Source organism: Neomonachus schauinslandi, chromosome 1 (genome assembly GCF_002201575.2).
Source record: "Neomonachus schauinslandi chromosome 1, ASM220157v2, whole genome shotgun sequence".
Classification (NCBI taxonomy): domain Eukaryota; kingdom Metazoa; phylum Chordata; class Mammalia; order Carnivora; family Phocidae; genus Neomonachus; species Neomonachus schauinslandi.
In genome coordinates, this window is record NC_058403.1 from 104,361,826 (window position 1) to 104,389,563 (window position 27,738).

At 39.8% G+C, this 27,738-nt stretch overlaps 1 protein-coding gene and 1 pseudogene across 2 annotated transcripts in view; both read left to right on the forward strand.

The window, feature by feature from the left end:
• The window catches only part of VEPH1 (ventricular zone expressed PH domain containing 1), a 217,762-nt gene that overhangs the window by 182,237 nt on the left and 7,787 nt on the right, over positions 1 to 27,738 (forward strand). For both annotated transcript variants that reach the window (XM_021702584.1, XM_021702585.1), the window contains one exon: positions 13,245 to 13,362. In XM_021702584.1, the coding sequence (XP_021558259.1) occupies positions 13,245 to 13,362 (118 nt within the window). The remainder of the gene's footprint in view (positions 1 to 13,244; positions 13,363 to 27,738) is intronic.
• LOC110591662 lies at positions 19,474 to 19,924 on the forward strand (annotated as a pseudogene).

Consider the following 27,738-nt stretch of genomic DNA (forward strand, 5'->3'; position numbering starts at 1 on the left):
CTTTTTTTAAAGAAATTAAAATTGGCAGAAGAAATATTTTCTCAGTTTAGTTTGAAACCGGGTTGATCACGTGTATTGTATTTCCTTCGTTTTTCACAAGCCAGACTGTCCTATAATGAAGCATGTCAATTTTACTACTGTAGTGAACATTCCTTCACAGTCAGCCAGATGTTCTGCATCAGTCAAGGAAATTAAAAAAAAAAAACACACACACACTTTAGAAAATAGTTAACAAAATAACTCTATTCCTGGGGGAACAGAGATACATAGCTCCTCCGAAATGTCTATTCCAATCCAATAGTGGTTTGGGTTCTTTTCTGAAATGATCAGTGCATGAGTAAAATAGTATACTTTTTCCCCTCAGTGCTATCAGGGATATTGTGTGAATGCCTACAAACCCTGGGCACTAAACTATTAGAATAAATAGCACTTTATTTCTTTTTTTAAAAAGATTTTATTTTTATTTATTTATCAGAGAGAGAAAGAGAGCACAAGCAAGGGGAGTGGCAGGCAGAGGGAGAAGCAGGCTCCCCACTGATCAGGGAGCCGGATTCGGGATCATGACCTGAGCCAAAGGCAGATGCTTAACGGACTGAGCCACCCAGGTGTCCCTAAATAGCACTTTATTTCAAGCAAAGTGGAAGTGTGGTAGTTAGAAGCTCAGGCTCTGGGTTTGAATGCTGACCAGCACTTATTGGCTCTTTGATTTAAGTCCTCTGTGCTTCCTCTTCCTTGCCTGTAAAGTGCAGGAAACACTTCACAAGGATGTTGGGAGATGTAGAACACATAATACATGTAAAATCCTTGGACCAGCAATTGGCACACCGTTAAGAGCTCAGTCAATGATAACTAGTATCATTTTCTTGTACTTCCTCTGCAAGACCCCTTCAACAAAATGAATGACAAAGGTGTCATCTTTTGAGAATGAGATTGATTTCCACAATAGCCAAAAAAACTTATGTAGGCCAAGGTCTGTTATAAAAGGAGACAACTCAAACTGAATCATAGTTAAAAGCCGGGTTTCACTAAAGTGAAACTTTTTCGTATGTGGTTCCTGAGTATACTCTACAAGACAGTTCTGGGAGAGACTTCTAAAAATGTTTTGAGCAGAGATTGTGTCACTAAAGTGTGAGTTGTCATCCAAGTTTAACACTCATTTCAAATACAGATTCTGGTTTTTTTAATCTAAAAAATCATAGCAATGTAGACATTTCAATACTAGACATATCAAGAAAGAGCACAGTCAGTGGCACTATTCGCTTTTTTTTTTTAAGATCCTGTATGTTGCATGTAGATTAGCAAACTTTTGATTCTGGGGACACATTACCAAATTACCCTCTTTCCTTTAGGGATTATGGAGTAACCTTTATTTTTTTTTAATTCAGTATACAAACATTTCCTAAAGTCTACTTATTTTCAATACATTATTGCATTGTTCTACTATCTTCATTACAATTTGGGGTTCCTATTGAAGACCATTCTGAGAGGAAGGGGCCTTTTTAAAAAATCTTTTGCTAAATACGGTCAACAGAATCATCTGATGCCTCATTCCAGGGTTTGATAATTCCTTCTGTAGTCTCCCTTGTAACCAACCCCAATTGTTCATGCTGAGTGTAAGCCCCTTTCTTCATGATCTTTTACCAGAGTTGATGGGAAGCATTAGAACACCAGACTCTAGGGCTGCAGAGTAGTTCCCAGACCTTAGCACATGCGAAAGTCCCAGGAGACCTTGTTTAAATGCACATTCCTGGGACCTCTGTGGATTTTGGAAATGGTAATCTTGGGGGTGGGCCTGTAACTCCGACACAGGATCCAGGTGATGGTGAGGCAGGAGGTCCCACTGAGTACTCATGGAAATACCGAAAGAGAGGCAAAGGCAACTGGAATCCACTTGACTTTACTTGAGTCACATCTCTACCACCAACACATTCTGGGAATCTAGGCAAGTTGGTTAACCTCACTGAAACTTAACTTCTTCATCTGTAAACTAGGAACAGATCCACCTGCCTGACAGTGTTGCCAGGAAGGCGGTACGAGCTGATTCATTTTGTCAAACACCCGGAAGAGCTGCTGGTGCAGTGAGTGCCCCATAAACAGCAACTATAAAACCATTGATTCATATGGGCGCCTGGGTGGCTCAGTTGGTTAAGCGACTGCCTTTGGCTCAGGTCATGATCCTGGAGTCCCTGGATTGAGTCCCGCATCGGGCTCTCTGCTCAGTGAGGAGCCTGCTTTGCCCTCTGACCCTATCCCCTCTCATGTGTTCTCTCTCATTCTCTCTCTCTCAAATAAATAAATAAAATCTTTAAAAAAAAAACAAAAAAAACCCCATTGCTTCATAAACTTTGAGGCTGTGGTGAAATCACCTGTTTAGTTTTCTCTTTCTGAGATTTGTAATAATTTAGATATCTTTATGGCCCTGCTCTGATTTTTTTCCATTTTCACCTACTTCGTAAGAACTGAATGCTGTGGCCTGTGTCTGATCAGGGCCCAGGCACCTCATTAAAGCCCTATATATGTGTCTAATCATTCCCTAAATGGGCACACCTCATTACACCCTTTAATTTCAGCATCTTGATAGCGTGTTCCATTTGCCCACCTTGTTATTTCCTATCCCCTCACCAACGTCCCCTTTTTTTTTTTTGCTCTTCCTTTCAGTGCTCACATCTTCTTATGCCCATTTCTTTATTCATAGTAGTAAATCCTTCCTTTTATGCTTGTCATGATTCCTTCCTTTCTGTGTAGCTCATTACAGCCCTCCATCTGTGAACCTCATTATGCCATCCCATTTTTATCTCGTTACATCCTCATCGTGCACATATTATTAGCTCCTCCATTCATGCGCAGCACTGCATTCTTTCTCTCTGCTTCTTATCACGACCTGCCCTTTCCACCCTTCCCATTTAATGCTTCCATTTATAAATCACATTACATCCCCCCCCAAATGCTTTTATCATTACAGCCATCCATTTATGCATCTCATTACACTATTGCCCATGCACATTTCTATGTGCATTTCTATTTGTACATCTCATTATGGCCCCATCAAACATGGACATGGCATTACTTCCCTTTCAAGTGTTCGCGTTGCATTACATCCTTCTGTGTTTGCATCTTATTACGTCCAATATTCCGAGGTTTGACAACAAACTAACAAAGATAAGTATGTTACTTGCTTTTAGAAAACAAAATCTGTTTCTCAGGCACCTAACATCAGTGTTTCTTAAACAAGTCATTCATTTTGGAAAGATTTACATATTTATCTAGCTAAGAGACCCAAAACCCTATATTTTATGTGCAAAAAAACTTATCTCGTTTTGTTCAACTCATCATCGTTATCACTACTTTGTATTATTTCTCTACAGTGTACAAAGTGGTGCAATTATCCATGAATTTATTTGCGGTGGCAAGTCTCTGCAGGAGACAGCTTAGGGATCACAGTCATTTTACAGATTGAGAAGTGCATTGAAAGCACCAAGAAATTAAGTTATTTCCCAAGAACTGCTAGTGAATGGCAGTGGCAGGGCTCAAACTCTCATCTTCTGGTCCCAAAACCTACTTCCTTTCTGCCATACCACTCTCCAGCAAAACAAAACAAAACAAAACACACCCTTATTTCTAAGTATCACTTACAGTCATTTAAGCCATTCCATAACACTGCCCTAGGACAGAAGATGGGGTTGGCATGCTTTATGTTTGCTTTGTTTTGTTAACAAAACAATGTAATATCAACACTTTGAAATCAGACACTTTGCATTTCCTGTTTATCTCTTTATCTCTGTGTTTGAAGAGCTAGATTAAAAGAAACTTCCATGTGGAGCCTCTCCTCCAACAAGAATACATGCACATAGAATAAAATGCAAAGATCAGGGGAAAGAGACAGTACTTTACTGATCTTCAACACCAAGGCCAGCCTCACAAAGGCAAAATAATAGGGACTTCCCTATAAGGGAATTGAGGGGTACCAAGGAAGCCCCCCACCCCGCCCCGGCCATATGCAGAACCTTTCTTCCTCACAGACCCTAACCCTGGCCAGTCTCTGCTTCATTGAACTGTGTCCTCTGCCTCACTTTTACTTTTTATTAAACTATGAAATAGCTCATAGATTCAGAAAAGTGCCGAAAGATGATGCCCATTCCCACCACAAGATAGAAGAGATGTTTACATTGCTTCCGTATTTACTTCAAATATCCCCCTTGACAAAAAGAAAGAAACTGTTGCAAATAGTCTCTTGAGGTTGGTGTGTATTATTTCCATGGATATTTAGGTACTATTGTTTTAAACTTTTATATGTGTGTTATCATAGTGCACATATCTTTTGCAATATCCTTTCTCTGCTTACCGTTATGTTTTAAAAATATATCTGTTCACACATGTGGAGCTAGCTCATTCATTTTAGTATCTATAAAGTTTTCCATTGTGTAAATAGACCAGAGTTTACTTTATCCATTTCTCTATGAGGGATAATTCAACATCATATCTGCCTTGATCTCTTATTACTTCATCAGTGCTTAATGCTATGCTCTGCCCTTTGAATAACTAAGTGGAGATATTTGAAATTCCCACATCATGGAAAGCAATGCCTTCTCCATACATCCATGGCAGAGTCAGCTTTATCCTCTTTGTAACCGCTCCAAGTGGTAAACACACCAACAAAATGATAGTTCTTAAATAAAACTAGACCCTGGCCAAATTTTGATATGTACTAGTGTACTAAAATAATTGTACCTAAAAAGGGTGGTCTGAATCCCAGAACCTGGAATGCTGCTTATGATAGGAAAAGGCAATAAAGATGAAGAAAAATGCAGTGTTTGCCACAGAAATGTGGTTGATTTTCCCCCTGGTTTAAGAGGCAATGGTTTATGGTTTAAAGAGTCACAGGAGCCTACTGCTAGTCCCCGATGCAATCAGACCAATATGACTGTGGTCACCAAAAGCATGGCCTAGTTCAGATATAAGAAACGACTGTTAGATAGTAATCCTTCCAGAAGTTTCAGAGCCCAGAAAGGCCTTCCATTGTGATGCAGGAAAGGAATTCTTCATACTGCGCTGGGGGGAATGTAAATTGGATCATTCAGGAAAGCAATTTAATAGAACTTAGTGAAGTTAGGGATATGCATACTGTTAAATTTTCAATGTCTCATGCAGAGCAGATGACTTACAGCAAATAACCTCACCAACTCCCCTTTGCCTCAGTTATTAACCCTGGGACGCACAATGAGAGCCCGCTGTCATCCTACACATACTAGGGTCTGTACTGTAGGTAAAAGAACCCTAAGAATATGGATCTGGATATTTATATAGGGGAGGGCCAGCACCCCCACTCATCTGAGAGAAGGGAAGAAAAAATTTTGGTCCTTGGGAAGGATTCTTTGTTCTTCTATCTTGTGAGATATAAATAAATCTCTCCAAAGGGAGGATACGACAAGTGTCTCCAGCTTGACAGCTTAAAGATGTCTCCAAATCCTGGGTCTCATCCCCACCTTGAGATGTAAACACATACTTCTGGGAAGATAAATCTCTCTAGATGGTTTCTCACTTTCTAATTAGTCATAAATTAACTTCTCGTGCTTATTCTTTTAGCCCAAGTCCAAGTTTTAGTGTTCAGAAATTTTGTTCAGAAAGCCTATGCAGAAACATAAAAAAATATTTTCTCTATAGTCTTAAACATACCCTGTGATCCAGCAATTCCACTTCTGAATGATTATCCTAGAAAAATTCTTACTCACATCACAAGGGGATATGTTTGAGGATATTCATTGTTGCATGATTTACGTAAGTGCAAAGATGGGGGCTGGGGGAATGGTTAAGTAAAATGTGGGGGTGGTGGATGTGCACTATGAGATCACTCTATAGCAGTGATGGCAACAAACTAAGTATGCGTACAATGCCATGTGCAGAGCTTGAGAGACACGAGCGAGAAATAGAATGTGGTCCATGACAGAAAATCATTTATGAAAATGAAAAATACACTAAACATTGCTCCATATTTTTCAAGAATCCAGACATGTTCAAAGAAATAGATCAAACCCAAAAGAATGAGAACTTATGTAAAGGGGAGATGGGAGGAGCATCTGGGAATGAGAGTGTTATCAGGGATAACTGGGGAAAAATAAGAGAAGGACCTCGCCCCCAACAAAATAACCTATGTGGCTGAAGATTATGGTTATCTCACTAATTGATTTCCAGAGGAGAAAAAGAAAGCCCCTTCACCGAGCATGTTTCCTATCAGCAACCAATGTGGTCTAGTACCATGTGGTAGTACAGTAGAACCCCACCCTGCTTTATCCTGGGGGATACGTTCCAAGACCCCCAGTGGATGCCCTAAACCATGGATAGTACTGAACCAAATATAGACTAGGCTTTTTTCCTATACATACATACCTATGATAAGGGTTAATTTATAAATTAGGCATGGAAAGAGATTAACAATAATAAATAATCACAAAATAGAATAATATAATGATGTACTACAATAAAACTTATATGAACGAGGTCTCTCAGAATATCTTATCAAACTGTACTCACCATTCTTCTTGTGATGATGTGAGATCATAAAGTGCCTAGCGATGAGATGAAGTGAGGTGAAGGATGCACACAGTGTGATGGAGTAGCATTGGGCTACGACTGACCTCTGATGATACATCAGGAGGAGGATCATCTGTTTCCAGACTGGGGTTGACAGTGGGGAACTGAAACTGTGGAGAGTGGAACCACAGATAAGGGGGGACGACTGGACATTGTGGTGCGAGATGCTCAGTACGTAATTGTCATATGCAGGTGGCAACCGTCAGTTAGGGAATAAAAAAACACTGCAATTCTTTGCTTTCCAATATGAAAGGAGATCCTGTGTGAATGCTGGCTGTCATGCCAACAGTTCCAGTGATTACAATTTACTGCTGCCACCACTGTAGAAATGTCAAATTTTCTTGAGATTTTTGAACACTGGTAATCTTTTGCCTTTGCTTCCACTCTGATTAAAAATACTTTGCTGCCTTTAATGGGCTCAATTTTAGAAGAAATTTGATTCCTAAAGAAAGTCATTGTGGGTTTATCAAACATTTATAAAGCTTCACCCAATTTTCCACCTTTAGTTTCCACTCCACCGACACATTTACATTAGCTTTCGCAAAAACCTCTTTATGTAAACACTTGTAATACTTATTGCCAACATTTTATAATCACATTATTTTTTCATGATCCTTAGGCAAGTGGGAAAACTTGACTTTTTGAATCAAATTAAATATTCTATCATATTTGTTGGTTCTTACATGAAAGAGTTCTTCAGAACCTCTCTGTGAAATGAATCAGACATGTTTTCTTCCAGCCACTTGGAGCCAGACCCATGGTTAGAATCACCCCGACTTGCCAAGAAGCAATTCAGTTCTTCCCAACACGTGGGTACTCAAAGGATAGGAAGAAAGTCAAGTTTATTTCATGATCTATAGTAATAGTTAGAAGCTGGCCACACTGACCTCCAACTCTTGTGTACCTAGAGTTCCCTTATTAATCTGGGATAGAAAAAGGAGAAACAATGGAACAGAGCTCATGCGTGACATCCACACTGAACACTGGAGCACATTGTGTGTTCCTCTGGGGCAGCACCCTCACTGCCTCTGCTCAGGGTCTGTCTCCCACCTGTTGCACACCCTTTCCCCACACATCCCAGCCTTCTGCCAACTTTCAAATAAGCCCCAACAATTTCAATTTTCACGCCTCTTCTCTTCCTTCCAAGTTGCACAATTTGGAATAATAATGTCTCTGATCTTCAAGAATGGAATTTTTGCTCTTGCAACCAGATTGTGTATTTTGTCATTTGAAACCAAACTATTGTGGAGAAGTATGAACATATGCACATGAGGATTGAAAAATCCCTCAAATATACCAATTAATGGAAACAAATCCGTCATCCTCATCTGTTTCCAAGGATGTAGGATTAATTGCCAGTCATTGCACATCAGAATAACCTGGGAATTTGTTTAGAAATGCAAATTCCCGGGCACAAACACAGACTGATTGTGTTAGGCTTCCAGGGATGGAACCTGTATTTGATGTTTGTAACAAGTTTCCCTGGAATTCTGGATGCTGACACCTCCTGAGAACTGGTGATCTGGAAAAGCTGAAAACAAGCAGTCAACACGCTGTTATTGAAGGATTTAGACAAGCATTCTTCAATTACTAACATTTTATTCTAGAAACTTGTTTTATAAAATTAAATAAAATGAATTCCTATAATACACATAGAAATATAGGTATATTTTTTAAAAATAAAAATGTTCTGAAAGGGCTTAGTGGGCATAATTGATGTGAAAATTAAAAATCTAAATGCTAGGGTGCCTAGGTGACTCAGTCAGTTAAGCATCCAATTCTCGATTTCAGCTCAAGTCTTAATCTCAGGGTGGTGAGTTCAAACCCCGCATTGGGCTCCACTCTGGGCATGGAGCCTACTTTAAAAAAAAAACAAAAACAAAAACAAAAAAACTAAATGCTACTGTTGATATAAATTACAGATAAAATCTGTGTGTCTCAATTAGCAAAAATTTAAAAAGATTCATTGAACATCTCTTATGGGCAAAGTGTTATACTTAGTATTTTCAGAAGCTACAAAATAACAAATAAATTAGTCTTCTTGCCGAAGGGCTTTAATCCAGTTGAGAGCCAAAAGAGTCACACCAGAAGAAGCTTAATAACTACCACAACTAAACACAAATAAAGACGTATTCCAGCTTTCCTCTGTGAGGAATCCTATGGACCCAGTGCATTACTGTCTCATATCCTGGAATATAAGATGATGTCTCCTTCCTCTATTTATCCTTGGTTCCTGACACTAGGTGCTATAAATACTAATTGGTATGAGTTAAATTCAGTAGTAATATTTTTCAGAAGTTGAAATAAATTTAAAAATTAAATTATAGCATAAATATTCTTTAGAGTTTCTTTTGCTAGTTTTTTCAGCATACAGTATGTTTCTTGCAAGATACTATGCTTGCACAATGTAGGACAATATAAATAATATAGAGATAAATGGTATAAGGATGCCCCATTAATTTTTTTTTCCTTCAATAAGTTTATTGCACACCCTGGACTCTATATAGTTAGAATTTGTGTACAAGAAATAACCATAAAGACATAAAGCCCTCCTATTATGTGAAAATATTGGAGATCATTAAAAAAGAAAAAAACCTCTTGTTTACATTTCTTAAAACATACTTGAAGTATGTGCCTAGAGTTGATCTTATTAACCATAGGCACACAGAGCACATGAGGCAATCCTATGTTTTGTATCTGTGCAAAAATAGCTTTAAACAGAATTTAAATGTACCAGAACCCAAAGTTCTTCCAGATGTATGCTTTCACTGATTTCTGGAAAATTGCTTCCCCGTACCCTTACACAGTACACTGACCACTTTATAAGATCCAAAGGCCACTTTGCACTTTTACGGAATCCATAGCATTGACTCATGCTGTCACTGTCATCAAAATAATGTTGTAAATATCCTCTCATCTTTCCATGCTATCTGGCTTATTTTTCCCCTAAGAGGCTTTGCAAGAGACTTTTTTGTATAGTTCTACAAATTCCTACTCCCATTAATGATTTAAAAAAAAAAAAAACAAGACAAAACTGGAGAAACATTCATTTAATCAGCTGTTTAAAAACATCATTTTTCCTCCAGGGGCTTCTATCCCTTTTGAGTTAGAGGGTGTTTATCAGGAAAATCTTTCTTAGTATATCTTTACTATGATTATATATCTTTCTCTTTATGTTCTTCTGGTTTTATTGAGGCCTGATTTGGAGTGTTCTCAGAAGAATGTGACCCCTCTAAGTAGACTCATCATTTTCATTGAGAATTGGCCAACAGGGTATCACCTTCCCTTCTTCATGGCACAATGTCAGTATTGATTCTTAATGCTTCATAACAAATTACCAAAACCTAGCAGCTTAAAACAACATCTCTTTGTTATCTCACATTTTCCTTGGGTCAGGAGTCTGCTTGTGACTTAGCCAGGTCTTCTGCTCAAGGTCTCCCAAGGCTGCAAAATCAAGCTATCAGTTGGGCTGTGGTCTCATTTGGAGGTTTGAAGGGGAAGGGTCTGTTTCCAAAAGTGCTTAGGTTGTTGGCAGATATCATTTATTTGGGATGGTAGGGCTGAAGACCTGGAATTTGTACTGGCTATTGGCTGAAGGCTGCCTTTAGGTCCTAGAGGCCACCCACAATTACTTGCCATGTGTAACTCTCCATAGGTATTTCAAAACATGGCAGCTTGCTTCTTCAAGGCCAGCAGGAGAGTCTCCCTATGCATCTGCTAACAAGATAGGTCTGTGTGTGTGTGTGTGTGTGTGTGTGTGGTGTGTGTGTGTGTATACATAATAACATAAACATGGGATTGATATCTTACCATCTTTGCCATTTTCTCAGAAGCAAGTCATAGGTCTCTCCCGCACTTAAGGAAAAGGGATTAGATGAGGGGATGAATACCAGGAGATGGGAATTATTGGGAGGGGGTCAACCCAGGATCTGTCTACCATAATCCCATTGAACTAAAATACTCAGAGAGGGACTGCTTAGATATGCATGCTTTTTATTATTCTTCTGGAGTCTAGTTGTTTTAAAAGAAGCGTGTAATTCTCTAAACAAGTCAACTTTAGTTCTCTTGTATTAAAAAAAAAAAAGCCATATAAGCAATCTTGGGCAAGGCCTAGGAAGCTGTAGGACCCAGAAGGGTAAAGAAGATGAGGAGAGGGAAATAATGACCTCAAGCACAGTGAGGAAACCAAAATTCCAAAAATTTAGGTATTACTAGTTGATGGGGTTTTTTTGCTTATTTTATGATTGATTTTGCTTTGATTTTCCAACAATATTTGGAGCTACGTGTGTTTCATCTGTCTGTATTCAAAGTTGGCTGTTATTGCTGATTTCAACAGTTCATAGAATTACCTTCCTTCTTCTTCGGTCAGTCAATTCCCTTTGCACAACACCTAAATCTTCTGAAGAAGTAAGCCTGCTTTTTACTTCAGAGCTTGAATACCGGAATGTAGCTTGCCATCTGTCCTAAACTTTTCATTTTTTTTTCATTTTTTTTAAAAATTTTTTTTATTTATTTGAGATAGAGAGAATGAGAGACAGAGAGCATGAGAGGGAGGAGGGTCAGAGGGAGAAGCAGACTCCCTGCCGAGCAGGGAGCCCGATGCGGGACTCGATCCCGGGACTCCAGGATCATGACCTGAGCCGAAGGCAGTCGCTTAACCAACTGAGCCACCCAGGCGCCCTGTCCTAAACTTTTCAAGTAACTTTTTGCCAAGACAAATGTGGATTATGGGCAACAACCTGGGACATTTCTGGTCTCAGAACAGGAAAAATAAAGGAACCCTTACATATTATTTTAAGTACTTTGTTTGTTAGCAGTGTTTGTGTTGAATGAAAAATTGATCCTTAGTTGTGTGAGAAATAGAGAAGTGATCTGCATGCCAATGGCCAAGTATAGACTTCAGAGACTTAACAGTTTTGAAACTGATATTTATAAACATCTGCTTTTTCCCCATAAACTTTAATATAGATTTCATCCTTTGAAACCTGCAAAACTCCCAGGTGCTTCTTCAGTCTTTATCTTGGGAACATGCTTTTTTAAAAAAATGGTATTAAACGTTAGCAACTCAAAATGCTGTATTCAGCATGTTGAGCCTCCAAGATGTCCAATCCCAGAACACAAGCCATAATAGCCTTAATAAAGAGTGCTGAAAAGTATTTATTTCTAGTCCTAGTTTATGCCTTTCATTATTCCACAAATATTTATTTAATGCCTGCTTATGTGATAGGCATTTTTGGTGCTGAGATCATAGCAGCCAATATAACAGAGAAAATCCCTACCTTCATTGTGTTTATGTTCCAGTGAGTGTAAATGTTCTCTTAAAAGAATCCCCTTTAAATGTTCATAATACTTTCATATAGTTCATGGGGAAACTTTGCATTGGGCTTGCAAACCGATGCTGTTAATCCATTCCTGATGTTGGACTAGATTCTGGGCTACAACTGTGAACAAAGTAGATGTCTATTCTCTCAAGGAGCTTAGAGTTTGGCATATTTCTCACCTCTGTCAAGAAATGCAGACCTGGAAATGCAGATCTGGGAAACAGGAACTTTGGAGCAGGAACTAAGGAGCCACTTGCCCATTCTATATTTTAGATCCATCATAAACTGCACACACAGTGCCTCCATCCATGGGCTCTTGGGCTTACCACGCACTGTTACTCTGGGTAGAAGATCTGAGTGTGTGGACCGGAGGAAAGGGAATAAAATCTCAACTCAACAGAGGACAAACATGTCAGTCAGCTGGGCACGTGTAAGGCTAGCTGGCAAAGACATTAAATCCCTCTTGGGAAAGCAAGCTTTTAAGAGTGCGGTTCTGACCACCCTGTAGCAGAGGCTACAAGTCATTTACATAATAGGAAAGCCTCAGGAGGACAGTAGAGCTATTTAATTTGGTTAGGCTAATCGTATGCCATCCATTTACAGTGTAATGGAACCTCTCTCCTCTGCCTCTTAAACAGGAACACATTGGCACGATGCCACAGGGCACATAAGACAGGGACGGTCTTCTTGGTGTGTCAATTCAACTCAGCTATTGGGAGGGGGAAAATTAATTAATTTATTGATAAGTAATTTAAGACATTATTTTCCATTAGAACCAATACAGCCATATCATGGAATATAATGCAAGACTTGCAGATGCTTTTAAGATAAAAGGTAGAACCAAAACAGTGCCAGAGCCAAGGATTAAGCCCTCTCCCATGTTTCCCATCAGCCCCCTGCAACGCCAACCTAACAAAAATAATGTTTTTGATACAGATGCGCGATTCTCAATTTTATGCAAAGTGTAAAATACAAGACAAACTCCCCTGCAGCATTCCTTTCAACCACACGGCCACGTGCCTACCCCTCCTTTTTAGAAATTCTGGAGATGCCATTAGATGCAAGAAAATGCTGGACCACTTCAGGCCTCACCCCCAACCCTGGGGCTCATGCTTACTGCCCTCCGCATTTAAGAGAACTCCCTCGGAAGGGTTTGAGGTGGCTGCTCTCATGAAGGATGGGCCCAGAGACATTTTCTCAATGCTCACTCCTTGTCCTTAGCACTGAGTCTGAGCGCTGGCCACCCTACTCCCATATCCCTTCTTTTAGTCCCAGAATGCTATGTAGCAGGCACATCGGCTTATGAGTTCTTTGTGCGTTGTGTTCCTGGAACAGGATCTGGACCAGGTACAGCTCCATCTGGAAGAAGTGAGATTCTTTGATGTATTTGGCTTCAGCGAAGCAGCAGGAGCGTGGCAATGCTTCATGTGCAACAATCCTGAGAAAGCAACCGGTGAGAGACCCCTCCTGTCCACTTGCTGCTCAGAATTGCTTGTGCCCCTGGGATTCAGAGGGACCTCTGAGCCCTGCTGTTCTAGTTGGCCTTCTTCTCACATTCTAAGTTGGTAATAATGCACAGAGGGATGCCTGATCATCTCTGCCTCATGCTGAGAAAAGTATCTCACCAAAGTGGGAGTTAGAGAAAGGGAAGATGTGGAAAGGGAGAGAGACATAAACCAGAAACGAGCGAAAGTAGCAACACCTTACCTATATGTAGTTATCAAGAAAGCAGTACTGGCTATTTTGCCCTGAAAGCATTCATTTCAGCCCACATGACCCTGAGGGTTAGAGAAAAACAAGCATCCTCTCAAAAGCTCCAAAAGAAGGAGACCACACTGAAGGAGTGAATGCATGCACAAACCCTGTCATCTTGTGATCATCCCTCACACTCCTGCTTCATGATGGAGCTATGTAAAAAGTGAAACATTTGAAGAGTGAGGAATTATTTGAGGAATACCTTCATAACTGTTATTCGCCCTCTCCTTCCCTTTGGTCTACTGACCTTGCCTAAAAAATAATAATTATTGGGGTGCCTGGGTGGCTCAGTTGTTAAGCGTCTGCCTTTGGCTCAGGTCATGATCCCAGGGTCCTGGGATCAAGTCCTGCATCGGGCTCCCTGCTCCACAGGAAGCCTGCTTCTTCCTCTCCCACTCCTCCTGCTTGTGTTCCCTCTCTCACTGTGTCTCTCTCTGTCAAATAAATAAAATATTTTTAAAAAAATAATAATTATTATTATTATTAGTGAATATGAGCCACGCCCTATGCTAAACATGTCAGATATATCTCATTAACCTTTACAATGATCTTATCAGGTTGGTACTAATATTATCTCCATTTTACTGATGGGGAAACTGAGGCCCAGAGCAATTTGATTAACTGAGGTCACACAGGTAATAAATTAACAGCAGCAGGATTTGAACCCAATCTGACTCCGGGGCCCATGCTCTTAACCATTCCACCACTCTGCCTCCTCGTTACACTTGTCCCAATCTGACCAGTGGAATTAGGTTGATAACAAGTCTGTCTTCAGAAAGTTCCTCTGTCCTTGGAAATGGAATATTTCATCACTCATTTGCCTTCTGAGAGGATCCAGAGTTCTCAACATGGACGCTGCTCAGGAAGTGCAGTTTCAACCAAGAGAACCTCGTTCAAACCCTGTTGAGCACAAAGCCACTTCGTAGGCGAGCCATTCTCTAGAGAGCTGCAGATGACACCCCCTGTACCCGTTCCTTTCATTTTAGGATTTTGGGGCCTCTTAAAGATTACCCATTGTGGCAAGTCTATTCTCTTGCTAACTGCCAAGAAGGTAAGGCTGAATGGAAAAAAGTGTGTTTATTTGGCCAGGTGGAGTTGAGAGGGGCGCATGGAGAGGCACCAATTAAAGTGTATTACCGCACGGAGAAGGTGGGGCAGAAAGAAGCTGACAGTGAGGGATGGCGTCCTCTGTGAGGCACAGATTGTTGGCTGAAGACAGAGCGAACACCCTGATTTTAAAAAGTTAATTTGAACAAATAAGGAATCGGGGAATTGGAAGTCTCCATTATAAAACTTTCTAATTAAACCTATTTCACCTATGAAAAAGTGTGAAAGAAACTTTATTTGAGAGCACGGCGAAGTAAGGCGCTTATCTTAGACGGCTCTGAGACCCTTAAGAATTCTCATTCCAAATCAGCTGAGTCCTTAGTTCAATAAACATTTCATCCTTTCTGGCCAGTGGAGGCTTCAGACAAGGGGCTGGAAGTTAAAAGCACAAAGCGTTCCTTTAATATATGTTTTCTCAAATTTGCTGCCATACACTTGAAAAGAACATTTTGCAATTTACTCTTTCTTACTTGTGTTTCTCACAGTTAAATATAGACTGAGAACATACAGCAATAAAGATTCAAACAAGGCCAAATATTTTATGGCAGAACATATTGAATCAAAATGCTTGGCCCTGAAAACTTCAGTGTACTTAGATTTCTTTGCTCACTTCCTTCTGCTACATGAAAAGGGATGCAAGTCTGCAAGAAATCCTATTTTAAACTATTATTGTCCCCAAAAACTCTTGATTCCCTGAAAAATTTATGGAGGTTGTTGATCTCATCTTGTTTTTATATAAGCATATAGATTATATATTTCATATAAGGGAAAGGTCTAACATAATACTGCTGACACATTATTCATGGAGACAATGTCTGCATTCATGTTCTTAAATTTTGAGTTTAAATATGATCAAGGAATAAATAGGAATCAATATTTTATTATTTGGTTACGCACACAAGCATAGTATCTGCATCCCACGGTTCATTTACGTAATGTATGTTTGTTGCATTGGTTGAAGGTCTTCTACAGGCTGAGGCTTGGGATAAAATATGAGTAAGCTGCAATATCTCTGCTGTGAAAGGATTCATAATCCAGTTAGGGCCAGACGGCATAGATGGAAAAGTCTAGCACACACTCTTGTATATTTATAGTAGGCAATGAATACTTGCTGAGTGAGTGAATGAATGAATAATATTTGGGAATGGCAAAATCAAATATGCCTCGAATGTTAAAATAAGATGTTTCAAGACTGTGATTATGTGTTAATCAAATCAAATATATCACTATACCACACCCAGTGCATTGTGAATCTGGTAAATGGAGGTTGGTGCTTCTTTCCTCCTTGAGAAAAGTCACTATATATAAAACAAATGGCCCACTTCCCTAACTTAGCACCTGACATACTGTGCCTGAGTCTTGTTACCATTCTGGGTTTTAATCAGTGCTCCCATAGGATCCAGATGCCCCTCACAAGGTTTAGTCTCAGAGAGGAGGGGTTTAAAGAAGCAGGATTGGAGTCTAAGACAAAAGAAATTTTAAAATTGGATTTGGGTATTTGTTTGTTTTTTAAGTACTGACAAATGATACAACAACTGCTGTGAAGTATTCATTGTTCCAATATAAAATAAAAGATGCCGTTCAACATCTCCATAAATGAGGAATAAAACATGAGGCATTTAGAAAATTTCAATTAGACATCAGGAAAGACATCCTAAAATATAAATCCTTCTTAACACTATGTACCCTGAACTATGGGACTTGTTCAGAAATTGACAGCAAATCATCTGGCTTACACAGTCATCTAAATACATTCCCTTCTTCAGATCAAAGTCTTACCACCCACCAACACCCCTATCAACATACAGAAATTCACAGGCGTTTAATATCTAGTAGTCAGTAAAATACACTTTGAATCCAGTGAGGTACAGATGAACTGAGAGGAAAATGAATGCTAGAATAGTCTAAAGGTCCTAAAATTATTATAATTGCTGTCGTTTATCATGCTAACTCTGAGCTAAGCATTTTTCTCATTATTATTGACTCCATTTTACAGATGAGGAGACTGAAACACAAAGAGGTTAAGTAATTTTCCCAAGGTCACACAGCTACTGAGGAGGTAGAACCAGGATTTAATGCAGATTAATTCCTGAATCTGAAATTCCCACCTCTTGGGCAAATCCAAATTAAGGGGACATGGACTATTTGAAATTCTAAGACCAATTATTCCACAATGTTATAATATCTACCTCCCTGCTGACTTATTCCATTTAAAGAAGAACAGGGGCTTTGGTAGGATCATGTATGGGAAATGATTACGTGAGGGAAATGGTTACGGTGAAAGCTACTTCCAATCTCTCCAATTGTTGATTCAGTTTCTGATAATGATTTTATAAAAGTACAGAGTCGAAGATTAGCAAATCACTGAAGTAACTCAGGAATCCTCTGAGATTTGTCTGGTGGTGTTTATTGCCAATCCCATTACTCCACATGAATGAGAGAATCGAGATTGAGCAAGTGAGTAGAACAGAACAGAACTTCCTTCTGGAAAACCATGCAAATCCCCTTTATCAGTTGGCCTCATGTCTTGGAACTGCTAGTTCGTGTTAGCAGTAACAGTGAGTCAGCTGGACCATCCTGGAACGCATCTGGCTCTCTGTTCAGTCACATTTGTCAAAAGGAGGAGGAAGAACGAGGTCGTGACTTTCACTCTTATTTCTTTAGACACATGGGATGCCTTTGTTCTTACACCCTACAAAAAATAACTTAGAGACATCTCAGTTTTGGCACCGCGGTCCTCCTCTGTAAATCGGAGCACTCCCCCGTGTGATTGCTCTCTTAGTCACTAGATATTTAGTTGTTGAATGTGGCTGTCAGTAGGAGGTCTCCTTAGCGTATGAAAGAAAATGAAAGCATGGTTTTTTTCAGATGAACTTCTGTCAGGATTCTTTTTTAGAACTTGATTTCAAATATTTGTGCTATAAAAGCATGCTGTCTGTTTTATCACATGGGCAAATAGAGATGGTTTCAAAATGATGTCAAGTCAAGAAAGGCCTCTGTACGGAGATTTTCTTCACGCCCTCCTGGCTAACTGGTAATAGCAGTGTGGCTTTCATGCGCTGGACACCTTCAGTGTGGGCTGGATAACTCTCCCCTCCAGATACCAATGTGAGAACAGGCCCAGAGGCCTCTGAGGACACAGCCCAGAGGCTGCAAATAGTTTTGTGAGTCCATTAAATGAAACTTTTCCATTGAATTTCATTGTCAGTTTTCACAGTACTTTGGAGGTAACAAAAAGAAAACCCCATTTTGGATTTATGTGGTGGCTAGGTTTGTCGTGTGAGGCCTTCCCTCCTGCTACATGTGTTAGACATTGTCTTATGTGCTCAGCGTTGTTAGAGCACCAAAAGCAGTCCAGTGCTTGTGTTCATATTTAGACACTGCTGGTGACTACCGAATATGCGTTCCTTATGTAAAATGGAACCCCAGCTTGTTGTGCAAAGATACTCTCATTAATGACAAAATAAAGACACACATACTGACTCAGATAAATCATTGTCCTAAAATCATTTTCCTTTTCCCCCTCTTCCCATTTTCCTGTTTTATGCCTTTCTGGCATGGGCATGCCTCTCTCTTTTAAACCTTCCCACACACTCACATCTCTCTCTCACAACACACACACGCTTGCCCGTGGGCACCCACACTGGTATACACAGATACACCACACCCCCGGAGAATAAATGCCTCTCCTCTGTTCTTTCTGTTCTCTGCCAACACTTCTGGGTCTGTTGTTAATCATCTCCCCCACTAGACAGCGAACCAGAGGAGATTATTGATCCTTCTATGCCCTACCCAGCCAGTACCCAGCGTATAGAAGTGTTCAACAAGGGCGCCTGGGTGGCTCAGTTGGTTAAGCGACTGCCTTCGGCTCAGGTCATGATCCTGGAGTCCCAGGATCGAGTCCCGCATCGGGCTCCGTGCTCGGCAGGGAGTCTGCTTCTCCCTCTGACCCTCCCCCCTCTCATGCTCTCTCTATCTCATTCTCTCTCAAATGAATAAATAAAAATAAAAATAAAAACTTTAAAAAAAAAAAAAGAAGTGTTCAACAAGTATTTGGCATATGGATGGACTATTGAGTAATTCGTGGATAACCTAAGGGATGGGATGACTATGGAAGATGCAGGATTTGTTTTGAAATTAACTTTCAAATCTAATACTTTCTCAAAATTAAATAAACACTGAACTGAAACCTTAAAGGAGCAACTTTTGCAAAATAAATGTTTATAAGAAAAAATGTTGTTGTGCACAGGATTTTAACATACCCAATTTTAGTATTTTACTAAAAGGTTTCAATACACACATACACTTAGAATCCATAGTAAACTTGCTAGTAACACGTGGGAAATAAGCTAAGATCAGTAACCTAGTACCCTTCAGGGTTAATTTCTATTCTTCGTCTCCCATCACTTCCTAATCCTTCTGCCTTTTCATATTGGGTTAACAATCTTATCTTGAAATAGGATAAAAGTGTCTGATAGGCCTTATACTGGCAGCCATGGTTCTCCACAAAAAATCATTGTGCATGGAAATGTGTCCTTTTCCACTTGGAGAATCAGTTGAGTCCAGCCAATCTATGGAGGAGGAGAAGTATGCTTTCAAAAGGCAGACTAGAGTGAGTGAACCAGTCTCTTATCCCTATACAGGCTTAAGATAACATTGATTTAGACCTCTTGCGGCCATCGCTGAAGCGCCAGCGGCCAAAATGAAGTTTAATTCCTTTGTGACTTCTGACCGGAGCAAGAACCGAAAATGGCATTTCAATGCACCTCCCACATTCGCAGGAAGATCATGTCTTCCCCTCTTTCCAAAGAGCTGAGACAGAAGTACAACGTTCGATCCATGCCCATCCGAAAGGATGATGAACTGCAGGTTGTGCGAGGACACTGCAAAGGTCAGCAGATTGGCGAAGTAGTCCAGGTTCACAGGAAGAAGTACGTCATCTACATTGAACGAGTGCAGCGAGAGAAGGCAAACAGCACAACCGTCCGTATGGGCATTCACCCTAGCAAAGTGGTTATCACCACAGACTAAAACTGGACAAAGACCGCAAAAAGATCCTTGAACGTAAAGCCAAATCTCGCCAAGTAGGAAAGGAAAAGGGCAAATATAAGGAAGAAACAATTGAGAAGGTGCAGGAGTAAAGTAATCTTATATGCAACTTGAAATAAAAACTGTTAAAATGAAAAAAAAAAGATAACATTGATTTAAAGAATTTTTATGTAGCTCCAAAACAAAGCACTTAATATATTTCAAAAGAACTCTAGTCATCACCTTTCAGAGTAACTCTAACTTTTTATTTACCTATATAAACACATTAGGAAAGAAATTTATTTTTCAGCCACAAACTCACCTATATAAAAGACATACAGGTGCTTTTAGCAGCCACAGAGAATAAAGTCATCAAATATCTCAAGAAGGTGGTGATATTTTGATAGGATTTCATCCTTCCCACCTTCTCGTATACATTACCCTTTCTTACCTATTCTGTTTCTTCCTCCTAACTGAATCCTCCCATTGGCTTGTTTTAACTTATTTTATTTAAACTCAATTAGTTAACATATGGTGTATTATTAGTTTCAGATATAGAGTTCAGTTATTCATCCATTGCATGTAACACTCAGTGCTCATTACATCACGTGCCCTCCTTAACGCCCATCACCCATTTACCCCATCCCCCCACCCACCTCCCCTCCAGCAATCCTCAGTTTATTTCCTAGAGTTAAGAGTCTCTTATACTTTGCCTCCCTCTCTGATTTCGTCTTATTTTTCCCTCCCTTCCCCATGATCCTCTGTTTTGTTTCTTAAATTCCTCTATGAGTAATACTATATGATAATTGTCTTCCTCTGATTGACTTATTTTGCTTAGCATAATACAATCTAGTTCTATCCATGTCATTGTAAATGGTAAGATTTCATTCTTTTTGATGGCTGAGTAATATTCCATTACACACACACACACACACCTTCTTTATTCATCTGTTGATGGACATCTTGGCTCTTTCCATAGTTTGGCTATTATGGACATTGCTGCTATAAACACTGGTATGCAGGTGGCCCTTTGAATCACAACGTTTGTATCCTTTGGGTAAATACCTAGTAGTGCAATAGCTGGGTCATAGGGTAGCTCTATTTTTGACTTCTTGAGGAATCTCCATACTGTTTTCCAGAGTGGCTGTACCAGCTTGCATTCCTACCAACAGTGTAAGAGAGTTCCCCTTTCTCTGCATCCTCACCAACATCTGTTGTTTCCTCGCTTAATTTTAGCCATTCTAACTGGTGTGAGGTGGTATCTCATTGTGGTTTTGATTTGTATTTCCCTGATGCCGAGGGATGGTGGTATTTTTTCCTGTGTTTGTTAGTCATTTGTATGTCTTCTTTGGAGAAATGTCTGTTCATGTCTTCTGTCCATTGCTTGACTGGATTATTTGTTTTTTAGGTGTTGAGTTGGATAAGTTCTTTATAGATCTTGGGTACTAGCCCTTTATCTGCTAAGACATTTGTAAAAATCTTCTCCCATTCTGTAGGTTGTGGTTTGGTTTTGTCAACTTTTCCTTTGCTGTGCAAAAGCTTTTTATCTTGATGAAGTCCCAAGTTCATTTTTTCTTTTGTTTCCCTTGCCTTTAGAGACATGTCCAGCAAGAAGTTCCTGTGGCCAAGATCAAAAAAGTTGCTACCTGTGCTTTCCTCTAGGGTTTTGATGGATTCCTGTCTCATATTTAGGTCTTTCATCCATTTTGAGTTTATCTTTGTGTATGGTGTAAGAAAATGGTCCAGTTTCATTCTTCTGCATGTGGCAGTCCAATTTTCCCAACACCATTTGTTGAAGAGACTGTCTTTTTCCATTGGATATTCTTTCCTGCTTTTTCAAAGATTAGTTGCCCATAGAGTTGAGGGTCCATTTCTGGGTTCTCTCTTCTGTTCTGTTGATCTATGTGTCTGTTTTTGTGCCAGTACCATGCTGTCTTGATGATTACAGCTTTGTAATAGAGCTTGAAGTCCAGCATTGTGAGGCCCCCAGCTTTGGTTTTCTTTTTAAACATTCCTCTGGCTATTCAGAGTCTTTCCTGGTTCCATAAAATTTTAGGATTATTTGTTCCAGCTCTGTGAAAAATATCAATATTTTGATAGGGATTGCATTGAATATGTAGATTGCTCTGGGTACCATAGACATTTTAACAATTTTTGCTCTTCCAACCCATGAGCATGGAACGTTTTTCCATTTCTTTGTGTCTTCCTCAATTTCATAAGTGTTCTGTAGTTTTCAGAGTACAGATCCTTTACCTCTTTGGTTAGGCTTATTTCTAGATATCTTATCATTTTTAGTGCACTAGTAAATGGGATTGATTCCTTAATTCCTCTTTCTTCTGTCTCATTGTTAGTGTATAGAAATGCAATTGATTTCTGTGCCTTGATTTTATATCCTGCCACATTGCTGAATTCCCATATGAGATCTAGCAATTTTAAGGTGAAGTCTTTTGGCTTTTCCACATAAAGTATCATGTCATCTGCAAAAAGTGAGAGTTTGACTTCCTCTTTGCCAATTTGAATGCCTTTTATTTCTTTTTGTTGTCTGATTGGTGAGGCTAGGACCTCTAGTACTATGTTGAACAACAGTGGTGAGATTGGGCTCCCTGTCATGTTCCTGACCTAGGGGGAAAGCTCTCAGTTTTTCCCCACTAAGAATGATATTCACTGTGGGCTTTTCATAAGTGGCTTTTATGATATTGAGATATGTTCCCTCTATCCCTACACTGTGGAGAGTTATGATCCAAGAAAGGATGCTGTATTTTATCAAATGCTTTTTCTGCATCAATTGAGAGGATCATATGGTTCTTGTCCTTTCTTTTATTTATGTAGTATATAACATTAATTGATTTGCAGATGTTGCAAATGCATTCCTTTGCATCCCAGGAATAAATCCCACCTGGTCATGGTGAATAATCCTTTTAATGTATTGTTGGATCCAATTGGCTAGTGTCTTGGTGAGAATTTTTGCATCCATGTTCATCAAAGATATTGGTCTGTAATTCTCCTTTTTGATGGGGCCTTTGTCTGGCCAACACTGCCAGTCAGTCTCCCATGTTGTAGCCAGAATGGTCTCTTCAAAACACAACTCTGATGGTGCCACTCCCCTGCGTGAAACCTTACAACAGCTTCCCACAGCTCTTAGCTTGAAGACCAGATTCTATAATATGCCCCTCACAGCCTCACATGCAATGGTCTCTCCCGTCCTCTGCAGCCTCATCTTGTCCCATATGTCACCTATTCTCTCTCTCCACTCAGGCTAGAAGGATCTTCTTTCAGTTTCCCATATGCACCATGCTTCTTCCTGCCACTGAGCTTTTGTATGGAGTGCCCTTTCTCCCCTCCTCATCTAGTTAATAGAGATCTTAGCCTTCCCATTACAGTTCAAATTCATTGCCATGGGGAAGCCTTCTGTGACCTCCCTGCCTAATACTAAGGTCCTCAAAGCCCTTCAGACTTCTTCTCATGACAATTGTTATACCTGCTGTCTTGTGTTTTCATATATGGTTATTTGATTAATGTCTATTTCCTCTGGTAAATAGTAAATTCTATGAAGGGAACTCTCCTCATCCATCCATCTTCAGCCCCTAGCACACAATGCTCAATAAATATTTACCAAATAAGTGAACATCCAAAGTTTGTATCATCTCAGAAAATTTTTAGTAAAATTTTTCTCAGGCAAATGATGACAAAAAACAAATTAATGAATTCACAGTGATTCGTTTTAAGAGACAAAGGTATTCATATGATAACATTTTGAGTGTAATTTTTCTGCCAAATGTATTCTTTGAATAAATAGTATCTTCTTAAATAAGTTCTTTTCAAAAGTAATATGGGAGATCATTTTATTTAACAGAAAGTCACGTATTGTGTTGTTTGATATTGATATCTCTCTCTATATATATGAGATTTATATTTTTTTTCTTCCAGAATATGCCTTCTTTTGAAGGTATTTATCAGGAAGGAATATCTAAGAATTCAAGTATCACAAATGAAATTCATGACAGTCTCAATTATGGGTTTTTCATGCATAGTGCAATGCTTTTAAGACAAAAGTTAGAGAAACCAAAAAAGTACACAGTATAAGGGATTTCTGAATCTGGATGGAAGTCACTATGCAATGTGAATAGTAATTGTAATTGTACAGGAGTTACCATCTACTGTCATAATAACAAGCAGGATGACTGGAAGAAAGGGGAGAAACCACAGATGATGTGGAAAACACTCCCAATGCAGCCCAATCCATACTGGATTGGCTTGAAAATGGCAGTCTTGGTGAAGTGTTCACCTCCCTTTTGGGACTCTTTGAATTGCCTGTTACACCTTAACTTCAAAGCCTGAAGTCCTTGAACCTTAAATGTGTTCCCCATCTCACTCTGAATTCTCTTGTTATTCCTAACACTTTCATGTAGATTTCACTACATTCTTGATTTGAGGGAGGGAGGCAGGTTTTATCCTGGTGCCATTAGGTTATGATATTTTTTAAAAACCAAACGTTCATCATCACAACAAAAGGATGATGATGATGATCATTTTATGTTGTTGATGATGATGATATCATGATCATGATGATAGTAGCTCTTTATTGATCCCTTACAATAGGGATCATTTGCTTAAGCAGGCATTTGCTTAAGCAAGGTCACAGTTAACCTTAATGGCACTTTTGTGTGTCTTTATTTCTGGTGGATGAAATCCACTTGGGGGTGTATGGCTTGAACAGCAAAATACAAGCTGAATTTCAGCCTCTACTCACCACCTTGGCTGCCTGCTTCTGTGCAGTGAACAACCTACACAGCCATTCATGGTGGCCCTGTTGTTAAGCATGACTACTCTAGAGAGGATAAAACTGAAGCTCAGTGAAGTAATTTGCATTAGAATAGTCAGTTGTTAAGTAGCAGGTTCCGGCTTCTGCTGAGGTCTGGCTCCAGAATCACTGCCCTTGCCCCATAAACTATAGGCCTATACCAGAGAAAGTTTTGGTGTAGCCCCGAGTGGTCTATTATAGTGGTGAGTAAACATGGTATTCAGCACACTATGTTTAAGTAAGTTATAAATGGCTAAAGACATATTCAGAATTGCAAGACACTTAAAACGAGATGGAGACCTTCAATCATTGAACTCTATCTAGTGCTCTTGAGATAAAAAGGGGTTGTGTAACTACAGAAATTATTATTTTTCTTTTTTCTTTTTTAAAGATTTTATTTATTTGACAGAGAGAGACACAGCGAGAGAGAGAACACAAGCAGGGGGAGGGGGAGAGGGAGAGGCAGGCTTCCCGCCAAGCAGGGAGCCCGATGCGGAGCTCGATCCCAGGACCCTGGGATCATGACCTGAGCCGAAGGCAGATACTTAATGACTGAGCCACCCAGGCGCCCAGATATTTTTCATTATGTTCTATTACAAAGCCTTAGAGTCCACTCTGCACAATGTCTGAGGATCCTTAGGACTGGTCTCTCCTTGACTTTCACACCAACTCTGGCCCTTCAAGTCCCACCAGGCTCCCATCACATAGAATGAGTTAGTTTCTAGAAGGCATTGCCCAACCCCTCTCTAAGCCTTGGCCTTTTGCCTATGTTTTTTGTTTCCGTTTTTGTTTTTTCAGTGTACCTCTTCTCCCTTCACCTTCCTCACCTCAGAATTCAGCTCAGACACATTTACTCCAGGAAGCTTTGCTGCTTCCCCTGCCCCGTTAAGAAGAGGTGCCTCTCCAGTGTGTTCCAGTCTCCCTTACCTCTGGCTTTCAGTTACAGTTGACCACTAGTGACAAAGGCAGAAGATCAGAGGGAGGGAGCAGAGTGAGGTTGGATTATTTATTCCCAGCTTCCCCTCTGCTTGGTCACTGCAGGTTGACTGTGTCCTATGCCCAAGGCCACAGCTCCTGTCAGTCAGTGTTCTCCATACAGGTTTCCCTCTGAGTCCTAACTGTTCTCTCCGCTCTCTTCTTCAGGCAGAGGCATGTTATGCCTTTCCATGGTTCCTGGCCCCAGAGTACTATGGTGCTTTTTCTACACCTTGCTCACATCTGTGTAAATAGTCCCTTTATTAACTCCCCTCAATTACCCAGCTTGAGGTGTCCTCTGTTTCCTGCTGAGACTCTCTGTGATACATAACTGATCCCATCTGGGGCCCAGGGGGGCTTCATGCCTGTGCTGGCTGGACCTTCACAGGCTCTAGGCTCCTGCTTAGTCCTTAAGAAAAGCAAAGTCCTTTCTAATGAGTCTTCAAAAGGACCTTCAATTAACGTCCAATATGACCTCACCATGACAGTTTGTTACCCAATCTCTTTCCTGGATCTTACACCTAGAAAATCTTGCATTGCCTTCACACCCTCAGCCCTCCACCCATGGCTTTGTCCCAGAACAACTGCTTTATGAAGTTGCTTCTAAGTTCATGGATCCTTCCAGATTCTTACACATCCCTCTTGTACCTCTGCCCTTTTCTGCCCTCTTCCTAAATACCCTTTTTCCTTCCCTAGCACAAGCCCAGCTCCCATGTCACCTCCTCCTAGCCAGAAGTAGAATTTCCTTTCTTTGAGTGTCGTGGTGCTTGGCTTTTCCTTCTCCAGTGGCACTTGCCGAACTCCACATTGAACTGTATAATTTGTAAAATGCTTGACCTCACCTACAAGATGATAAATTCAAGCTCCCTCTGTACTGAGCATTGTAAACCCCTCAGATCCAAACACAGTGCCTTACAGCTTATCTGTGCTCAAAAGTACATGTGGGATGGCTGGATGGTTGACAGATGAACAGACGACTATTCTTTATTGCTTTGCTCTTCCTGCCATGGGGCTCCTCAGCTTTAAGGTCTTTGTCTGGTATTTCTTCACTCTTATTCACCAACTGCATGCTGAGTAAGATTAATACCTTCAAAATTCATTTTTTAGCAACATAAATATCTTCAACCCTTGGTGCACACAAGAAATACAATTAATGTATAAACATTTGTATTGACACTCAGAAAGACTTTTAAGTTGGTAAACACAGTAACAGTTTGGGCTCCAATTGCTTGAGAGAATTCAGTTTAATATTCCATAGCTTTTCAGCCAACTGACAATTGAAGAGAAGAACAGATCCAGGTTGGTAGAGATGTCTTAGCCAAATTGTGGCACTTTAAATGAACTAATGCATTAATTGGTAAATGAGAAAATATTTATTTATCTTGCATGTATTACATGCTAACAAGATAGTTTCAGACACATGATTGTTCTCTCAGTCTAATTCCACATGTTATTTTTCAAATAGATTATGATCATACCTAGAAAAAATTAGTTCCCTGTTTTGATCATGAAGACAGGGTTATCATGAGAATTATTGCTTACAAGGATATGATATGGGCAATAGACCTTTTAAAATGAAACATGGCCTCTCATGCATATGCTAGATATAATTGCAAAAAAAATTAAGAGATGGGATAGTAAGTGGAAAAATTTTAAGTCTCTTTGTTTTTTGCCTTTGAAACTATTTTTAAATTAATCCTACAGCTACAAATAGCCTGGCTTTTACAAAATTATCTAAAGCCGACTCTGATGACTAAATTGGGTCCTCACATGCAGCTACTTTAAAGTTCTGCTAACATTTCCTTCCTACAACCCTTTCCATGGACTTTTTCCCTGGGATAATTTTGGCTGAGCTATACAGTGATAAGCCTCTGCTTAGCAGCATTTCTCGGCAGTCCTTCAATCTTTTGTGCTCCAGTAAGCCTGTCATTTTGTCTTGAGTCTTTCATGGTCATTATGGTCATATGGTCATTATGTAAGTCTGTGGGTATGATATCCTGTCCACTCTGTGTCTCAAGCAATTCCTTCAGCTATTTTGCCAAGTTCTCCTTGCAAACTTTTGTCACATACTCTTCAAGTACAACATTTGTAAAGTCTTTTTTTTTTTAAGAGAGAGAGAGAGCAAGTGAACATGTGGGCAAGTGGGGGAGGGGCCGAGGGAAA